Raw genomic sequence first — 20040 nt, forward strand, 5'->3', positions numbered from 1 at the left:
TCTATTGTTTCTTTCATAGATACCTTAATATTTTCCTTCTGCAATATCTGTTCTTTCTGTTGTTTCTTTCTATTGTTTCTTTTATAGATAGTTTCTGACATATATCATTTTTCTTCTTCCTGAAGAACTTCTAACATTTCTTGTAGGTCATGTCAGTAGGTGATTAGATTCTCTCAGAGATTGGGCTGAAATCTGATGATTGTCCTTGAAAGATAAAAAAAGTTTATGCTTCAGAAAGTAGAGATTTTCATGCAAATTCAGAATTTATATATAGGTACTTGGCAATGTGTATATCAGATTGTTCAGTTATACCCAGTTTGTTGCTTGCCTCACAGAAATTTTGCCTTCACTCTTCAAAAGTTTAAGTTTTTCCTTTCCAAAAAATTTAATTTACAAAAACAAACAAAAAAATGATAAAAACTACTTCAAGTCTTTGCTGAAACTATAAGATTTCCCTTAGCTGTGTGAGTTACTTTTTCTGTTTTATGTCTTCTCTGGTGGAATAATATAGATACTTAGAAACGCTATTTTAAGCTTTTAGTTGGGCCAAAGGTAGCTAGTTACTTGCCAAATATATTTCTATAATTTAGGTTATTTGATCTACAACCTTCTATAATTCAAATAATGGCAAACTTTTTAAAGGATTTTGGCAAGGGAACGTTAACCATCTGGGATTTTTAAGCATTACCTTAAAAGACTCAAATAAGAAATACTGTCTGGACTTAAGGTTGAGTAATTATTCCATTGCTATTCAAATAACACCCTGTTGGCAGTACAGGTCCTTTTCTGTTGTGAAACAATAACAGGTTTTGCATTAGAAAGCTAGTTCTCAAACATGATAATTTCCATAAATATTTTGAAAACTCTTAATACCTGGAAAAATCATTCAGTGATTTGTCTTCATTATCTTTTACATATCTCTTCTTTTCTATTGCTTTCTTTTTTGAACATTCAACTGTGAAATAAAATTTCCACCAATTTTTATCATTTTGCAGAGACGTCTCATTACAATATATAAGAGATTATTATGTTTCCTTCTCCTTACTTGCCTAAATAACTAAAATGCAAATGCAAATAATGAAATGTTCCATGATTAAGGTAAAGGGAGAAAGAAAATAACATTTATTGAATGAAACTCTTGTGTAAAGCACATAATCTTATGTAAGATTTACAATAAAGCAGTGAAGAAATTCAGGGGGTTAAGAGCCTTTCACCTTAAGTCACCTAGGGCATGTTTGTATAGATTGTACTTGTAAGTACATATTCTTTCTACTCTTTTACTGCTGAAGAATATTTTAAATAAGATAGTTCTGCATCTGGATTATGCTTGAAATATAAACATTTAAGTATAGGCAAAGCAGCAGTTAGCAATCTGATATACTTCAGTGGTTCTTTGTAAATTGGGAGAAAAGAAGGAATCTGAATTTTTCCATTACTTAGATTTTTCTGAGTGATCTAGAAACACCAGTAAACCCACATAGCTTATAAATGATTGACATACATAATCCTATACATCTGATAAATATTAAATAACAATTGATCACATCTACTTCGATAATTTTTGTCATTAGGTCATCATGTGTATATTTTTTAAAAAAATGAAATGATTAATTTAGGTATCTTCAGAATACATTTCTTGTCACTTTTTTTTATCTTTTCAGGCAAATGGATACTTTTATTAACATGATAAGTTTTTGTTGTTGTTTTGTTTTTTTTAAACAGGTAGGGTTTTGACCTCAAATATTTGTGTCAGGTCTGCTATCCAAATGAACTTACAGTTGGGAAACTTAAGAACACTGAAGAAGCCTCTTCCCTGTCCAGTTTAGGATCCAATGCAGATGGTTCCATGCTTTCCTTCCCCAGTCCCTCAAGGGACTTGGCAAATACTTTCTTATTTATGCCCAGAACACTCTGAAATGCATCAGGGTAGGGTACTACATCAACCTGTACAGAACACCAAGATCTCATCTCCTGTTTTAGGTTCTGTGTAGAACACCAAGATCTCATCTCCTGTTTTAGGTTCTGTGTCAAATAAAGCTGAGTTAGGTTGGCCAAACAAACTGACCAGACAGGTTACATCTGATAGTGTGCTACAGAAAATTTAAATTTTGAACAAAATAAATCTATCCTCCTTTGGTCTTAAAGAAATTGAAGTCCCAAAATACATACAATACCATCTTCCACCTGTCTTCTCGTTCACCTTAGTCCTGACCAGGTCAGGCCCATTCACATCCCCAATTGAAGTCTAATGCCTTCTTCAGTTTCTTTAGCAGTTGCTGCATGGAATTGTCTTCTAGAATTAATGCAGCTCTGGTAAGTACCTCCAGAGGTTGAGAATTCCAACTCTGAGTCTCAGGTGTCACAAAGACACCCAAAGTTCTAGGGGAGCTACCAAGTCACACACAAAGAACAACGCACCTCAAAATTTCAAAATAACAAAGCCCAGGAACAAGTGTGACTGCTGTAAAAGCTTACAATCTAGGCCCTAATTCCCTTGTGCAAGCATTTTCCAAATGAAATTATTTCCAGAAACAAAAATATTTAACCATCAACTAATATTGAGGTCATCAACCACAGACCATAGCAGAAATGTCATGTGACTGAGTACAGGAGTGTAGGCAGAGAAAAAAGAAAACAAAATGTTCTCTGGTTTCAGCTCCTCTAGTGTGTCAGCAGTTCTCCTTCAGCTGATCAGAATCCATTAGCTGTAAACTGCCAGTCCCCTTTCAAAACGATTTGCTCTACTTTATTCTCTGGACTAGCTCCACCAGCATCTTTGCCATCTTTGCAATCTCTTTGGCCTTCTCTTTGGTCTTCTCGCACCTTTCATTGCTCTGCCCTCGACTCCATCCCTTGGGTTCTGGAGATGATTCAGAGCGCTCTCCCCAAGATCTGGGTCTTTATTTGAGTGAGCATATTGTCCACCTCCCAAAGCTTGCTCCTCGTCCGCATATAGGCTCTTCCCGCACTGGGGTAAGAGACACGATATCCTCCTGCATCTCACTGATGGCTGGAAGCAGAAACTGCTAGAAATCTTCCTCTGGTTGTAGCACTTTCATCTCCTCCATTTCCTCCAGCTGGAAGATGTCCAGGGGTCGCGTTTGTTCCTGCTTCTTCAGAACCACAGTACTGATGACTACTGGAGAGGTTCAGATGGACACCCACTATGCTTAACAAAAGAACTCCAGAAAATTCTTCAAGACTTTTAGCCTTTAAAAATTTTTCATCTCAGAAAAGCCACGAAAAGAAGCGGCTTAAACCAGCAGAGAAGCTGCAGACATAATGGAGTCGCGGCCGTCAACCAGTGCTCTAGGAGTTACAGGCCTTTCACGACACAGCCTGCTATGTAATGTCAGTAGAGTCCCAGTTTCCAAGAATTTTGTAATTTAAAATGGACACAACAATATGGATAAGACTGTGAAAGACAGTGGACTGGGAGCCAAGTTCCAGTTCCAGTCTTTTTTTACTGTGGGACCTTGAGGTCTTAGGACCTCATTTTAAACACATTTTTTTTCCTCTTCAACCTACTTGTGTAAGTTGGAATGAGGCACAGATAAGATGATCTGAAAGTGCTTTTGAAACTCAAAAGCTATAGATACAGTGATTCTTGACTTTAAGCTGGGGGTGTTGTGGAAAATTTCCTTCGACCTTTTGAGGAATCCCAGATCTCCCAAGCCCCATCCACAGACTCTAGTATGTAAATTTTACCTATGGGCTAAGGAAAAAGAGCAGAGCTATGAATAATCAAAAATGTTAGCTAATTCACAGAATGTTTATAATTCATTTCAAATTTTTTTTTCATTCTGGGAATTTCCATGACTATAAAAACCAGTACATAGTAGGATATTTTAATATATTTGTTTTATTTGTAGTATGTACATATTTGGTATACTTGCATATTTTCTAGGAATGAAATATGTTGAACAACTTTGAACTGGACTAATTTGGTTGTTGTTATTTAGTAGTTTAAATGTTCTCAATTCTTTACTGTGTATGTAAGCACTCTTTCCTTAAGATTAACCCTTTGAATGTATTCACTACGCTGCACAATAGTCACTCAGTACGGAAAAGCCATTGGCACAATTCTAGGCAGAGTGTGCCTTTCTGCTCTTCACCTATGGTGAGTCGTACCATATGCTACTATTGCTTTTGAGCTAGAGTTCATAAGCATATGCCTGTAACCAAATATGGAATGCACTCAAAATTCTTAGGGACAAGCATGTTTAAAATGCTAGTTCTTTTAGTTTTAAAAATCATTGGGCTAATGTTTCGTTAAGTAAATCCCTAGCCCTGCATTGGTCTTTCATTTCTTAGAAAATGGCATCGTGACTTATGTGGCTATGTAGAGCAATTAAAAAATTAATCTTCATGTATGCCTGCTTTTCTGCAGATTAAAAAGCAAATTGCATTTTATCCAAATTCTCCATATCCATAATATCCTCCCAGCCTTCCTAGTTTTCTTTTGTAAGATATCCTGTTTTTGTGTCTGAAATTAGCTAATTGCTGGCACAGTTAGTAGTGGTTGAAAAGGGCTGATGATACTTCCTGAAAGCTTAGTGTTATTGATTTGGTATATAATCTAAAACTGTGGCTTTTTGCTTTTGCAATCCTTATTTTTTTTATTTTCTTTTTTAACTGTAGGCCAGCAAGGGATACATTTTACATCATGATTTAGTACAAATACAAGCTTACACACCCCTACCTAAAATAAGTTTCATGAAACAATAGCTACCCTTACCATCTATTTTGTATTCTGATCTCTTCTATATATTTCACTATTTTAAATGCACATCATGATCTACCAAATGAATTAACATAACCTACTAAAGGGTTCCAACCTTCAGTTTGAAAAACTTTGGTTTAAATTTGAAAATTAGTGGTCTTCAGTTATGTAATTGTCACTGTCCTTTTATTATTTATAAAATATATTGGGCTATCATTTAATTTAATGTTCATGTTTTCAAGCTCTACCATAAAGTAAATTCTTTGGCAGGTACCCAAAGTGTAATTCTTCATCCAGGAAAAAACAATTAAATAATTAAAAATAGAAAACTTAGTGGGTTGTTTTTTTAAATTATTTTAAGTTTGTTTGATTTGGGTGTTTTAAGTTTGGGGTGAATGTTCTTTCATTTTTTTTACATATTCTTGGTTATTAAGCTATGTATTAATAGTAACTTTCATGATCTCTTTACATATTTAACTTGATATGACTGGCAAAACACTTGGAAGCTTGTTACTTGTTTGATTAGTGTTTTACACAACTTGTGTTTTACACAAATTGTGGCAAAAGAGGTAGAAACCTACATACTCTAAGTGCCCTTGACTCATAATTTGTCATTTAGGGAGACTTATTAAAATTATCTTTATCTCTTTACTATTTCTATTTAAAGAAGTAGAAAAAATATTTTGGACTGAGTTTTCTATTTTCCAGACTGATGGTAAACTTGACCTGGTCAAGATGTTAACATTTTGACTGTTTAACATCTCCCTACAGAATTAGAAGTGTTTCTCACCAACCAGCCAAGATGAACATGGTGAAGAGGATCATGGGGCGGCCGAGGCAGGAGGAGTGTAGCCCACAGGACAATGCCCTGGGACTGATGCACCTCCGCCGTCTCTTCACTGAGCTGTGCCACCCTCCCAGGCACATGACTCAGAAAGAACAAGAAGAGAAGCTCTACATGATGTTGCCAGTGTTTAACAGGGTAAGTTCAGGTTGCCAAGTACAGGCTTTCCAGAACTGGATGGCACCCCAGGAATCTTAAGGTTAGGACTTACACTCAGGTAGGAAATGTCATTTGGTCATTAAATAATAATGCTACATGATGTGAGGCTCAGTCAGAATGAATTACACTTAGTGAGACCTTTTTCAGTTCTAACACTTAAAAGGAAGGTGGTGAGCGTTGTATAAAAGGTTGAGTTTTGGAGAGGGATAAATTGTAAATTACCACTTAGGTTATTTCTGTTATCTTTTGAAATGATGGTTTGTTGCACCAGAATGATGCAATTGCCCAAGTTTTTTGTACATTTTAAAGAGTCATTTTAGTTTACTTTGTTGTTTGGCTTCTTTACAAGATTCTGTAAGAAAATGGTTATAGACCTTATAGTGTCTAAATAGAGTTTATGTTTTAATGTATTTTGTCACTTATGTGTAGCATGTTGGGACTTTTTAAAAATAATTTTTTGTTTTTAAAAACTCAAGTGCCCCACCTCTCTCCACAGCTAATTGTGGCTACAACTGTCAACTCTTTTAGCTTTAAATAACATACTTTTATTAACATTTCTTGATTATTCTATTTTAATTGACTTCTACTATGGACTGTGAGAATGAACTTTCTTATTCCCTGTCTCCCCAAACGATAACATGTATAGTCACATTCACTTGTACATGCTGCCTATAATATTCAGTGTTTACAGTCTGCCAACCATGGTGTAAATATTATTCACAGATGAGATTTATAGTATATCACAATTATATTTTCCATGTTTTGTGAAAGTGTAGAACTGGTTTTCCCCAGATTTATAACTGTGTCAATTTCTGTCTTTCACCCCATTTTCCTCCTTCCCTCCTTCCCTCCTCCTTCCCTCCTCCTTCCCTCCTCCTTCCCTCCTCCTTCCCTCCTCCTTCCCTCCTCCTTCCCTCCTCCTTCCCTCCTCCTTCCCTCCTTCCCTCCCTCTTTTTCTTTTTTTTAAAGATTTTATTTTTATTTATTTAATTCCCCTCCCCTCCCCCGGTTGTCTGTTTTCTGTGCTTTTTGCTGCGTCTTGTTTCTTTGTCCGCTTCTGTTGTCAGCGGCGCGGGAAGTGTGGGCGGCGCCATTCCTCGGCAGGCTGCTCCTTCCTTCGCGCTGGGCAGCTCTCCTTATGGGTGCACTCCAGGCTGCTCCTTCCTTCGCGCTGGGCAGCTCTCCTTATGGGTGCACTCCTTGCGCCTGGGGCTCCCCTACGCGGGGGACACCCCTGCATGGCACCGCACTCCTTGCGTGCATGGGCCAGCTCCACACGGGTCAAGGAGGCCCGGGGCTTGAACCGCGGGCCTCCCATGTGGTAGACGGACGCCCTAACCACTGGGCCAAAGTCCGTTTCCCCCTTCCTTCTCTTTATCTTCCTGGCTCTCTCTCTCCCTCCTCCTGTTTTTCTCTCCTTAGTGCTTTCTCTGTTTCTGTTCTTTTCCTTTTATCTCTCTCCCTCCTCCTGTTTCTGATGTCGTTCTCCCCATCTGTTTGTCTGTCTCTCTATGCCTTTGTCTCTTTCTCTACTGCTGTCTCTGTCTCCCATCTGTCTCTTTCTCTTTTTCCACTCCTCTTTTCTCTTTTTCTCTCCCCAAGTCCCCCCATCCCTTTCCTGTCTCTTGCCCCATGACCACATCTTTTCCTTCCTTCCCATCTCTAACTTGCTGTCTCTTCCTTAGTCTCACTTGCTTTCCATGATGCTTTCTCTATCAGACCCTCTTTCTGCATGAAAGTTTTTAGGTTCTTGTTCTTCTCCCTGTTATTTTGAAATTTCACTGAGGCTTCATGGTAGGTCTTTATAATCTGAAAAAATTACACCCTTCAATTTTGGGAACTATTTTAAAAATATTTTTTTGTAACATTCTCCCCTAAGTTTTATATGTTCTTTCTTTCTGGAACTCTAGCTAGCAATTATATTAGCCTTTCTAAACTAACCTTTTAATGACCATACTCTCACCCAGCCCCCCAGTTTTCATCTTTCTCTTTTTTTTTACTGACAAGAGTTTCTAATTAATTCTTCCAACTCTTCTACTTAACTTCTAATATGATGTTTTTAAGTTCCTTGAATTCTTTCTTGTTTTATTCTTTTTCAGTTGTGAAATACCTTCTTTCATCCCTTAAATATTAAATTTTTCCAGCTTTCCTTACTCTTCATTCATTATCTCTTTGCTCCATGTTACCTTTTTTCTCTGTTTCTATTATTCTTTTTTGTATTAGAGTCTTCATATGCTTAGTAATAATTGTCTATACATTCATATTTACAAATGAGGTAGTTGGGAGCAGATGTGGCTCAATAGTTGAGCACCTGTTTCCCACATGAGAGCATCTGTGTATGGCTACCGGTGCCTCCTAAAAGCAAAAAAGCAAAAAAACAGAAAAACCAACTCAGGGGAGCCAGTGTTGTGGCTCAGTAGTTGAGCACCAGCTTTCCACATACGAGGTCCTGGGTTCAGTCCCTGGCCCTGGTACCTCCAAAAAAAAAGAAAAAAAGATATTAGAATATTAATTGGAAATTATATATGTAAGGGGTGTGTGTGAGACATTTCAGATGGTAAGGTGATCTACTTTGGGCTGTTTAATTGGGGAACACCTGAGATGTCAGTGTCCTTAGATCTTTTCTTTTGGCCAGATGGATATCCCAGGAGGAGAATCCTACAATCTCCTGCCTAGAGCATATAAGCCTGACTCCTTGTGTTTTCTTAAAGCCAAGATGAGGAACTAGGTTGATGTGTCATGTTCACCCCGATTTTCACATATCAGTGTTCTTTGTCCTCAGTTGCTGCTGGTATCCCTGTTTGGATTAGACCTCCAGTTCTCTCCTGTACTGGGGTGAAGCAGTCATCCATCTGCATAGACTGAGAGTAGGAGTGTGGGGCCTTTGATGATTTTGATTGTGTTTTTCTGTTTTCAGCAGCACCTATACTCCCACTTTCTGAGTTTCTGTCCTCTTACCGCCAATTCCTGAGCCTTTCTAAGTTCTGGTGCCCTCCCCTTACTTTTGAGTGTCTCTCACCGACAGACTGGGTTTCAGTCTCTGGGTTTCAGTTTCCTCTGGATTGCTAAATCAGTTATTCCTTTTTACTGTCTGTCTTCAGTTTTTGTTGATCTTACCTCCTGTCTCATTACCTTTTTACTCACAGCTTTACTTTTTTATCTTATTAATTTAGTATCAGTCTAGTGTGGAATCATGAAGTGATAGAAACATGGACATTCATGTTTATTGAATATTAAACATGAATATTCATGTTTAACTGGAATTTATGTTGGGTTTTTTATACATTTTTAAAACTGCCATTGTATCCTTATTATAAGCCATTAAAACCACTGTTCTAAGTTTTTAATAGGCATCTGAAACTTAAACCTGCAGTTCCATGGAAACCAAGTGAGCCTGCAAATGGTTATTTAATCTACAAATTACTTATAGAATAGTCTTGAATTCAGTCCTTGGGAGGAAGCCCTGAAGTCTAGTGAAGGAAAAGGAAGAATTAAGTGTAATTCTTCCCCTTTTATTAGGTACCTGAGAAACTGTGTCATATACTTTTTCTCTGACTTTAATTGCTCTAATAGTACTTTAATCTCCTAAGTAACCTACCTAATTACTGCAAAACTTTAATTTTCCCTCCTCCCATTCGAACTCTCAAACCAGGTAGATATTAATGTGGAAAGCAACCTGAGTTAACACAAATTTAGCAAAACAAATTTCTGAGATATTAATAGCTACCTTATTATCCCAAAGATATTTATATTTTGTGAAAGAGGCTATTTATCCAAAAGAATCTATTACTGGTAGATTTTTAGAGTAGATAACCAAGTATTGTGACAACAGTTAAGGTTTTTTGGGAAGAATGCTTTGAGAGAGTGTGTGGGCTATCAGTTAGATGAGCCTTGCAATGAGTTTGACCCATGAATCAGAGTCTTAAGTGATTTTGCAGGAGCATCTTATGTGTTAGATCATTGTTTCTGCTTCTTTAAAAGAAACCAACTAATGGTGATTTAAACAAAATAGAAATTCTATTCCTCATGTAAAAGTCCAAGCTGGTAGATGTTTCAAGGGATGTCTCTCCTCCATGGAGTCATGCAGGAATCAGACTCTTTCTATTTTGTTCACTCTGCCATCTCCTACTTATCTCCATTGCAATGCTGGCTCCCTCATATCTGCTGGGAAAAGTAGAAGATCAAAAGCTAGCAACATCTCAGATTGATAGGAGGCAGATATGGCAGTTTTGATATCATGTTAGGAACTAACACTTTATCTATCTTGAAAGCATGCAGAGCCAATAAAGTATTTTAAACAAAAAGATAAGAGAGTGGAAGGGTCTAAGACTTTCTCTGAGGTTTCTAATTGGATAACTGGATGGATATTTTTACCAATAGCTAAGAAAGAAAGGTTTAAGGGAGTGAATTTAGTTTGAGGCATCAAGTTTGAATGGTCCATGAGTTATCCAGGTAGAGGTATTTAAAAGGCAATTAGGGGAAGTGGATGTGGCTCAAGTGATAAGGCCTCCGCCTACCATATGGGAGGACCTGGGTTCGATCCTGGGGCCTCCTGGTGAAAAAGAAGAAGAGAAAGCCTGCCTGTGTGGCGAACCAGTGCCTGTGTGGCGAACCAGTCCCCGTGCAAATGAGTCACGCAGCAGGATGATGAAGCAAAAAAAAAGAGATGGAGGGGAGAGGCAAGGTTAAGTGCAGTAGAGACCAGGAACTGAGGTAATGCAATTGACAGGGAACCTCTCGAAGCTCAAGTGTGCGGGAACTTGGCTGGATACATATTTTAGGGATTCCCTTGATAGGGGACAAGAGTTTGTCAATGAGAATGCAAAAAAGAATCAGGAGATGGCAGTGTTATCGAATTCAAGGTATAAACTTTCCAAAAAGAGGAGAGCCATCCATGATGTCATGTACGATAGAGAGACCAAGTAAGATGACCAAAAAAATGTTCCTGTGATTTGCCAGTTTGAAGACCACTAGAATGGTGGAGCCAGAAAGCAGTAAGTTGAGGAGTGAATAAGAGATAAGAAGAAATACTAAGTAGGTACTAGGCTCTGAAAACTTTGAATGATAAAAAGAATTGGTGGAGGTAAACATGGCAACAAGGGAGGATTTTTGTTTGCAGTGTTTTGCTTGTTTTTTTAAAATTAATTTTAATGATACATATTAATAAAGCATATGAGTGGACTGTTTTATGATTGTACCAATACTGTTGTACACTTTTGATGGATTGCTTGTTTTTTAAGATGGGAGAGATCCAGGCTTGCTCATAAACATGGGGGAAGAAGCCAACAGAAGGGGTAAGTTGGAGACTTTTAGAAGAGAGGACAGTTGATTTAGGGAGAGCATGAAGTCAGACTACAGGTGGGTAGATGAGCCTTGAATAGGAAGAAAGACCACTCCCTCATCCTGTAGGAAAGCAGATTTGTTGGTTATAAATATAGATTTGTAGTTGAGAGAGTGGGAAGTTCAACAAGACCTTGCTTGATGACCTATTTCCTAAGTCATCAACAGAAGATGTGGTCTGCTAGGAGTTAGGGTGAGCTGAGTAAAGCACTTAAGGAAATTGTGATGGTTTGGAACATTAATGAACAGTAATGAGAAAGATAGTTGAAAAGGGAAATAAAAGAATAGATGAATAGTATTAAGGTCTCAGTGAAGGTTGGGAATAAAATTTTGGTACTGAATCTTATTCATACAGGTATGTGATTTTTCTTATACAGGCATTTGGAACCTGCATGTAGTAGTAGAGAAGGCAGGTAAATTATTTATTAGGTTTAGGTTTTGTTGGGATGGTAAGGTGGAAGGAAGGAGAGACTAGTTCGCATATAACTTGTGGGTTTGAGTTGATAGAATAGAAATAGAGGATGGAAGAGTTAATATGTTTAGAGAATGTACATATTTTATCAGTGAAATAGACTAGATTGTCTGCTGAGAATGATGAAATGGGGAAATAGAGTAAGAATGTGAGAAGTGGGAAAGGCTTAAGATAGCAGTTTTGAAAATGGCAGAGAGAACTGATTACAGGCAAACTGTTGTTCCAAGCCTTTTCAAGTAACAATCATAAATTTTTATTGGAACCAGTTCTGGGAAATTGATTTTTTCAAATCTTTTTATTTATTTTTTTAGGTTTTAATGTCATAAAGTGCTGTATTAGTCAGCCAAAGGGATGCTGATGCAAAATACCAGAAATCTTTTGGCTTTTATAAAGAGTATTTATTTGGGGTAGAAGCTTACATTTACTAGGCCTAAAGCAAAAGTTACTTCCCTCACTAAAGTTTGTTGCCACATGTTGATTGTCAGTGTCAGCAAGGTTTCAGGCTTCCTGGGTTCCTCTCTTTCCTTGGCTCATTTCTCTCCAGACTCAGCTACTCTGGCCTCTCCACAAGTCCAGCTGTAAACTATTAGGCAAATGGCTCATCTCTCTTCCTGGAGCTTCTGCCATGTCTAATGGAGCCTTCTCTCCTTCCTCACATACCTGCTTCTCTATGTGTCTACTTCCTGGGCTCCAGGATCAAACCTCCAACTTCTCTTCTCTATGGTATGTTTCTCTGTGAGTCCCCGCCCCCTTGTCGGGCGGGACTCAACATCTGTCCTACTGATGTGGCTCAATCAAAGCCCTAATCATAATTTAATCATGTCTAAGGAACAGACCAGTTTACAAATATAATCCAATATCTATTTTTGGAATTCATAAGCAATACCAAACTGCTACAGGTACTATTGGCCTTAGTGAATAGTTTGAGATAATTTCCTTCTCTCAAACTTTATAAGCATTTACAAGACAATGATAATGTTTAGAGGGGGTAGGGCCATTGTTCTTCTCAGTTATTAACATTAATTAATAAATAAAACCCTACATACATATCCTGTGTATTTCATTGGTTAAACTTAATCTAACAGTTAAGAAAATGAGTCTTCAGCTAGAAGAGTCTTACAAATATTTTGGTTTTTGAAGGGAGATTTGAGATGCTCTAACAATCATTCTGTCTGTTTATACAGTTTAACGTATTTCTCTTACTTTCTTTGTTGCCTAAGTTTCATTAAGTATTAACAAATTCTTTGAAGTCAAAAGTTTTGAATTGGCTGTTTGAAAGCACATGCATATGCATTGCCTTAAGCATCAAAAATATTGAATGATTTGAATATCATAACAGTTCAGGAAACTCTAATGAAAACAGAAAGTTATTTCTGTACTATCACAGATCAATTTACATTGTGATCAATTTAAAAAAATATAAATTATATTAATTTGACATTGACAGACTAAAATTGTCTTTATATAAGACATCATCACCATTAAATTTAGAAATACCTATTTAATATTTCCCCATTTTGCATGAACATTTCAAGAAATAGCTTTGATGAAGGAATAGCTCAATATGTCTCTAGAGTATACCAGTTCCTACAATGATTGCTAGAAATGAACTGTACCGTCAAATTTGGAGACTTTATTTGATTTTTGCTAAATGGTAAATAAACCATATTGCTTTGGGACATGTATCTACAGAATAGATTTTTAAATATGCTTATAATAGTGTTATATGAAATAATAGTATTATTTCAGTGGTTTTTGCCTGTAAGCTAAATGGGTTGGCAGATGACATACACTGTGTCCTTTTTCTGAGTCAGGTTTCATTCCGGTTCTTCACATGCTCCTGTAGTCTTCATCACAGTTGTGTAAGGAAGCTGCTGTTACCTACCTTCACACTGACTCCTTCTAATTGAAATGTAGTGGAATCTGAGAACATCTGAGTAATATTTGTGTAGCATTCTTCAATATAATTAACCTTTAGTCCCAAGGAAAGAAGCTTAAATTTATTTGAGATGAATAGCATTTTAGTTATCTAAAAATTCTTAACTGCCATTATTAATTACCATGGTATGTGTTGTCCTACGTTTCAATGTATACTTCAAGATACAGTCTTTACTCATTCAGATCTTTTAGAAACTTCTTTTGTTGGTTAGATAAAATTTCTGATAACAGTTCTCTGAGGAGATGAGTTTTTTTTTAATTAGAGAAGTTGTGGGTTTACAGAATAATCATGCCTGAAACAGTTCCCATATACTGCCTAATTAACATGTTGCATTGGTATAGTATATTTTTTAGAATTGATGAAAGCACAATTTTATAATTGTACTCTTAACTTTGTCTGTAGTTTAACATAGGTTTCACTGTGTTGTGTAGTTCTATGAATTTTTAAAAATTTTTATTTTAAGAACACATATACCGCTACAGATTTTCCCTTTTTACCACATTCAAATTATACACCATAGTGCTGTCAATCGAGAGCACAGTGCTGTGCTACTATCACCATTGTCCACCACCAAAACTCTTTCGTTGTCCCAAATAGAAACTCTGTCCTCTCAACCCCTCTCTAATCCCTATGCCCATACTGTTCCCTGGTAACCTGTATTCTGGATTTTGACTCTGTGAGTTTGCTTATTGCTTATTCTAATTTTTTCTTATCAGTGAAATGACTGATATGTCTGTCTTGAGATGACTGTGTCTGTCTTGTTTCGCCTAATATGCTGTTTTCAAGGGTCATCCTTGTTGTTGCATATAAGGGAACTACATTCCTTTTTATGGCTGAATAATATTCCCTTGGGTATATGTACCACATTTGTTTATCCATTCATCAGCTTATAGACAGTTGGGTTGCTTTCAGATTTTGGCAGTTGTGACTAATACTGCTATGAACATTCGTGTGCCTATCTGTCTGTGCCTATGCTTTCACATCTTTTCGGTTTATATGTAGTAGTGGGATTTCTGGGACATATGGTAGTTCTATACTTAACTTTCTGAGGTATGCAAAACTCTTCCACAGCAGTTGCAACATTTTACATGGTGATTCTGTTTCTCCACATCTTTTCCAACATTTGTAATTTTCCTTTATTTGTAATGGTAGCCATTTTTGTGGCCATGAAATGGTGTGTCTCATTGTGGTTTTTAATTGCATTTCCTTGATGGCTAATGATGTTGAACATCTTTTCATGTACTTTTTGGCCATTTGTTTATCTTCTTACATAAAGAAATAGAAATGACAATTCAAGTCTTTCACCTATTTCTTAAAATTAATTTATTGAAGTAACATGAAACAGGACTCTTAAAACTCACCCTACCACCAATAACTTACATTGTTATTAAACCTTTTTAACTAATGATAAAAGAGCATTTACAAAATATCACTACTAACTAGTATTTTCCCCCCAACAACCTTATTATTATTATCTTTATATCATTTATATATGAACATACATAAACAATTAAGTGTATAGTAAAAGTTGTGAACTTACAAAGCAAACATGTGTTATGTAAAGTACTAGTAATGTAGAACCATCAGTTTGTCTCTTCATATCATTATTTACTTCATATACTTTGCTTCTCTGCTGTTAGGTGCATATGTATTTATAATTGTTACGGCTTGTTGAATTGACCCCTTTATCAGTATATAATGACCATCTTTGTCCCTTAGAACTGTTTTTGACTTAAATCTGTTTTGTCTGATATAGATAAAATATAGATAAAAGACAGCTACCCTAGTTCTCTTTTAGTTACTACTTATGTGGTATATTTGTTTAGTTTTTTTACATCCTTTCACTTTCAATCTATTGATATCTTGGAATTTAAGTCATAGTTATGGTTTTTAATCCACTCTACCAGTTTCTGCCTTTACTGGAGACTTTAATCCATTTACATTAAATCACCTGAAAATGGAGGCCTTTCTTCTCCCATTTTGCTATTTTGTCTTTGAAAGTCTTATACCTTTTGTCCCTCAATTCTTCCATTAATACCTGCTTTTATGTTTGTTTGTTTTCTTTTATATTGTATGATATTGAGCCCTTCCTCATTTTTATCTGGATATATTTTCTTATGTTACCTTATGGTTATCTTGGGGTCAAAATTTAACATCCTAAGTATATAGCAATCATATTTGATTTAATACCATCTTGACTTCAGTAGAATACACATATATTGTTTCTATACCTCTCCTCCACCTTTTTTTGGTACATGTTGCAAATTATATCTTTGTACTTTGGATTTTCCAAACCATAGATTTATCTTTACTTTTTATGCATTCACGTTTTAGCACCTGTAGGAAGTAAGAAGCTGAGTTACATACCAAAAAAAAAAAAAAAAAAAAATACAGTAGTACAGGGATTTATAATGACCAAAATAGTTACTGTGATGATTTGAAACTGTATGTGCCCCAGAAAAGCATGTTCTTAAAGCCAGTCATTCATGTGGATGTGGACCCTTTGTTAGTAGGACCTTTTTTAATGCATTTTTTTAAACAAACTGTACAGTCCAACCAAAGTATACAATCATTGGCTCTCAGTATAATCACAGATTGTGCTTTCATCACCACAATTAATTTTAGAGATTTTTGGTTGCTCCATAAAAAAAACAGCATACCCATTATGCCCCCTTGTTATTGACACTTAGCATTGCTTTGGTACCTTGTTAGAATTGATGAAAGATTATTTAAATATTGTTAACTGTAGTCTATAGTTTGCATTAGGTGCATTTCCCCCCCATATACTCCCCTATCATTAAGGTAAGTAGGAGCTTTTGATGAGATTATTTCAGTTAAGATGCATGTGGCCCAGCCCAGTTGGGATGGACTGTCATTTTACCAGAGTCCTTTATAAATGGAGTGAATTCACACATCAGAGAGAGAAAGCTACTGAGGGAGCAGCTAGAAGCCGGACATGAACGGAATCCAGAAGAGAAGGGAGCCAGGAGATATTATCATATGTCTTCCCTCGTGAGAGAGGATCCAAGGATTGCTGGCAGCTAGCCCCAGAATGCTGGCCTTCAGAAAGAAAGCATCAGCTTGACTACACCTTGTTTTGGACACTCTTATTGACGAAACTGTAAGCAAATAAATTCTTACTGTTTAGTTCTACCCATTTCATGATGTTTGCTTAAACAGCCTACAATATTAAAACAGATTTTGTTACCAGGAGAGTGGGGTGCTGCTATTGTCAATACCAACAGTGTGGAAACTGCTTTGGAATTGGGTAATGGATAGACAGTGGAAGAATTTTGAGGTGCTTGACAGAAAAAGCCTAGGTTTCTTTGAAGAAACTGTTGGTAGAAATATATATGCCAAAGGTACTTCCATTGAAGCCTTAGAACGGCATGATGAATGTGTTATTGGAAACTGGAGGAAAAGCAGTCCTTGTTTTAAAGTGGCAGAGAACTTGGCAAAATTGAGTTCTGATATTAAAAAGAAAGCAGAACTTGAAAGTGATAAACTTGGATATGTAGCTGAAGAGATTCCCAAGCTAAGTATGGAAAATGCAGCCTTGTTTCTCTTCATTGCTTATGATAAAATTCCAGAGAATAGGGATATACAGAGAACTGAACTCCTTGGCATAAAGAAACCTGTAATTGATGGTATGGAAATTCCGAGCTTCCGGAAAGCGATTCCCCAGAGGATGGTGCCCCAGTGAGGGTTTAATTGAAATGGAACCAGCCTGTGGAAGTCAGGATTGGAAGCACAGTTACCTCAGTTACCTTGGAAGGATCTGTGAAAAGTTCTGTTGCCTGATTGTTTGGACCCCTGTGAATTACATGCAAAACCTTCAAGTTTCTTGCATAAGTTGTGTGAATGAAACCACTGCTAGCCTAGACTAAAATGGACAGAGAAGGGGCAAGTTGAAGGAAAAACTACTTCAAGGACAGAACTGTGGAAGCTAATATCTGGACCAAAAACATCTTCTGGGGTCAAGAGAGTGAGCCCACCCATGTGTGGGGAAAGGGTGAGTCTGCCCCAGAACTTGGAGCATGCAGGCCTTCTGCTCCATTTTTCAGCAAGAGTGCTACTATCCCTCTGTTGTCAGAGATTGGAGACTGTGCCCATGTGGATTGTGGAGAATCTCGCCACCACTCCAGTGCTATGAGAGAGTAGAGTCTATGCACCATTGTTTGCAGAGAACTTGGCTGCTATCCCAATGTTTCGACAGAGTGGAGCCTTCACCCCAGTGTTCAGGGAAAGCATGGCAACTGTGCAAGGATTTGGAAGGAGTGGGGCTGCTGCTCCATCAGGCCTGGAGGATAAACCATTATTCCGTAGATGACTCTCAGACTTCATTATTTAATGGAGCATGCCCTGCTGGGTTTAAGAATTCCTTGGGCCCTGTTAATCCTGTTTCTCTTCCGATTTTTCCCTATGGGAATGAAAATGTTTATCCTATGTCTGTTCCTCCTTTGTATATCAGAAAGAGATAACTTTTTCTCTGGATTCCACGTGTCCTCAGGGAAGAGAAATACGCCCCAGGACAGACCACACCATAACTGTTTTTGATGAGTCTTTGAACTAATCATTCTTTCTGAAAGGACTTAAGGCTTTTGGCATACTATGATGGAATACATATATTTTGCATATAGAAAGGACATGTATTTTGGGGGTCCAGAGGGTGAAGTACAGTAGCTTGAATCTGTAAGTACCCCAGGAAAACATGATCTTAAATCTAATCCACTCCTGTGGGTGTGAACCCATTGTAAGTAGGATCTTTTTTTTTTTATTCATTTCTAAAAAAATATTACATTCAAAAAATATGAAGTCCCATTCAACCCCACCGCCCCCACCCCTCTCTCCCCCCACAGCAACACTCTCTCCCATCATCATGACACATCCATTGCATTTGGTAAGTACATCTCTGGGCATCACTGCACCTCATAGTTAATGGTCCACATCATAGCCCATACTCTCCCACGTTCCATCCAGTGGGCCCTGGGGGGATCTACAATGTCCTGTAATTGTCCGTGAAGCACCACCCAGGACAGCTCCAAGTCCCGAAAATGCCTCCACATCTCATCTCTATCTCCCATTCCCCGCAGTTTGTGTGGCCCAGTCTAAGCAGAATGGATCTTAATCCTATTCCTGGAATCTTTTATAAATGGAATGAATTCAGAATGAGAGAAACAAAGCCACAGAGGGGAGCAGGTAAAAGCTGGGCATCATCGGAACCCAATAGAGAAGGGAGAGACCAGGAGATGCTGCCATGTCCCCTGCCATGTGTATTAGTCAGGGACCTCTATGGAAACAGAACCAACAGGAGATACCTGTAAATATTATGAGATTTTTATAAGAATTCTCTCATGGGACTGTGGGGATGGGCAAGCGCAAATTCCATTGGTCATGCTGCAAGCTGGAACTTCAATGAAACTTTTTATGAATTCCCCCAGAAGAAGTTAACTGGCTAAAGTAGAGAGGGGACTTCTCTCTTCTGACTGCTGAAATCATCAGTTCTCCTTTTAAAACCTTCAACTGATTGTCTCAGACTTCTCTCATTGTTGAAAGCAATCTCCTCAGTTGATTGTAGATGTAATTAGCCAGAGATGCAATCAACTTATTGATGCTTTAAGTCCTTAAAATGTAGTCACATTAACAGGCTGCTGCTTGCTTGACCAGACAACTGGACAGCATAATCTCGCCGTGTTGACACATGAATTTAACCATCACACCATTGACGTAGTTGCCAAGGATCATCAGCAGACAGCCCCAGAACAACAGCCTTTGGGAAGAAAGCATCACCTTGACGATGTCTTGGTTTGAACTTTCTTTCATCCTCAAGACCATGGCAAATAAGTTTCTGTTGTTGAAAGCAACTCCTTTCATGATGTTGGCTTAAGCAGCCTAGGAAACTAAAACAATGACCTTTACTGGAGGTCTTTATTTTATGCCACTTTGAACCATTGTCTAGTGTTCTTTCCATTCAGTCTGAAGAAATCCGTTTAGCATTACTTTTAGGGCAGGTCTAGTCCTGATGAACTCCGTCAGCTTTTGCTTACCAGGGAATGTCTTAATCTCGTATTCATTTTAACTAAAGTCTCCCAGGATATAAAATTCTTGGTTGCAATTGTTTTCTTTCAGCCCTTTAACTGTTTCAGCTCTCTGCCTTCTTTTCTCTGATTTCTGATCATAAATTGACCTTAATCTATTTGGAATTCCCTTGTACATAACGTGCTGCTCTTCTTTTGCACTGTTCAAAACTATCTCTTTGTCCTTTGCATTTGACAGTTTTTCTCAAGCTTATCCTATTTTCTGTTCTCTAGGCTTCTTGAAAGGGCATATTCATGTCTTCTGCTAAGTTTGGGACGTTTTCTGTCATTATTACTTTGAATATTTCTTCTGCCCCTTTCTCTTTTTCATCTCCTGGGAATCCCCTAATACATATATTTGTATTCTTGGTAGGATCCCAGAAGTCTGTTAGGCTGTTTGGCTTTTTAAAATTCTTCTTCCTATCTGCTCCTGGGCCTGTCTTTTCAGTAGTCTTATCTTTGTTGATTCTTTGTTGATTCTTTTCT

General features: G+C 37.5%; 1 protein-coding gene across 3 annotated transcripts in view; it reads left to right on the forward strand.

Moving 5' to 3' along the window:
* The window catches only part of WDFY3 (WD repeat and FYVE domain containing 3), a 332829-nt gene that overhangs the window by 115330 nt on the left and 197459 nt on the right, over window positions 1–20040 (forward strand). For all 3 annotated transcript variants that reach the window (XM_058296171.2, XM_058296161.2, XM_058296178.2), the window contains one exon: window positions 5495–5705. In XM_058296171.2, the coding sequence (XP_058152154.1) occupies window positions 5526–5705 (180 nt within the window). In that variant the 5' untranslated portion in view covers window positions 5495–5525. The remainder of the gene's footprint in view (window positions 1–5494; window positions 5706–20040) is intronic.

The sequence above is a fragment of the Dasypus novemcinctus genome, chromosome 1 (assembly GCF_030445035.2).
Source record: "Dasypus novemcinctus isolate mDasNov1 chromosome 1, mDasNov1.1.hap2, whole genome shotgun sequence".
Classification (NCBI taxonomy): Eukaryota; Metazoa; Chordata; class Mammalia; order Cingulata; family Dasypodidae; genus Dasypus; species Dasypus novemcinctus.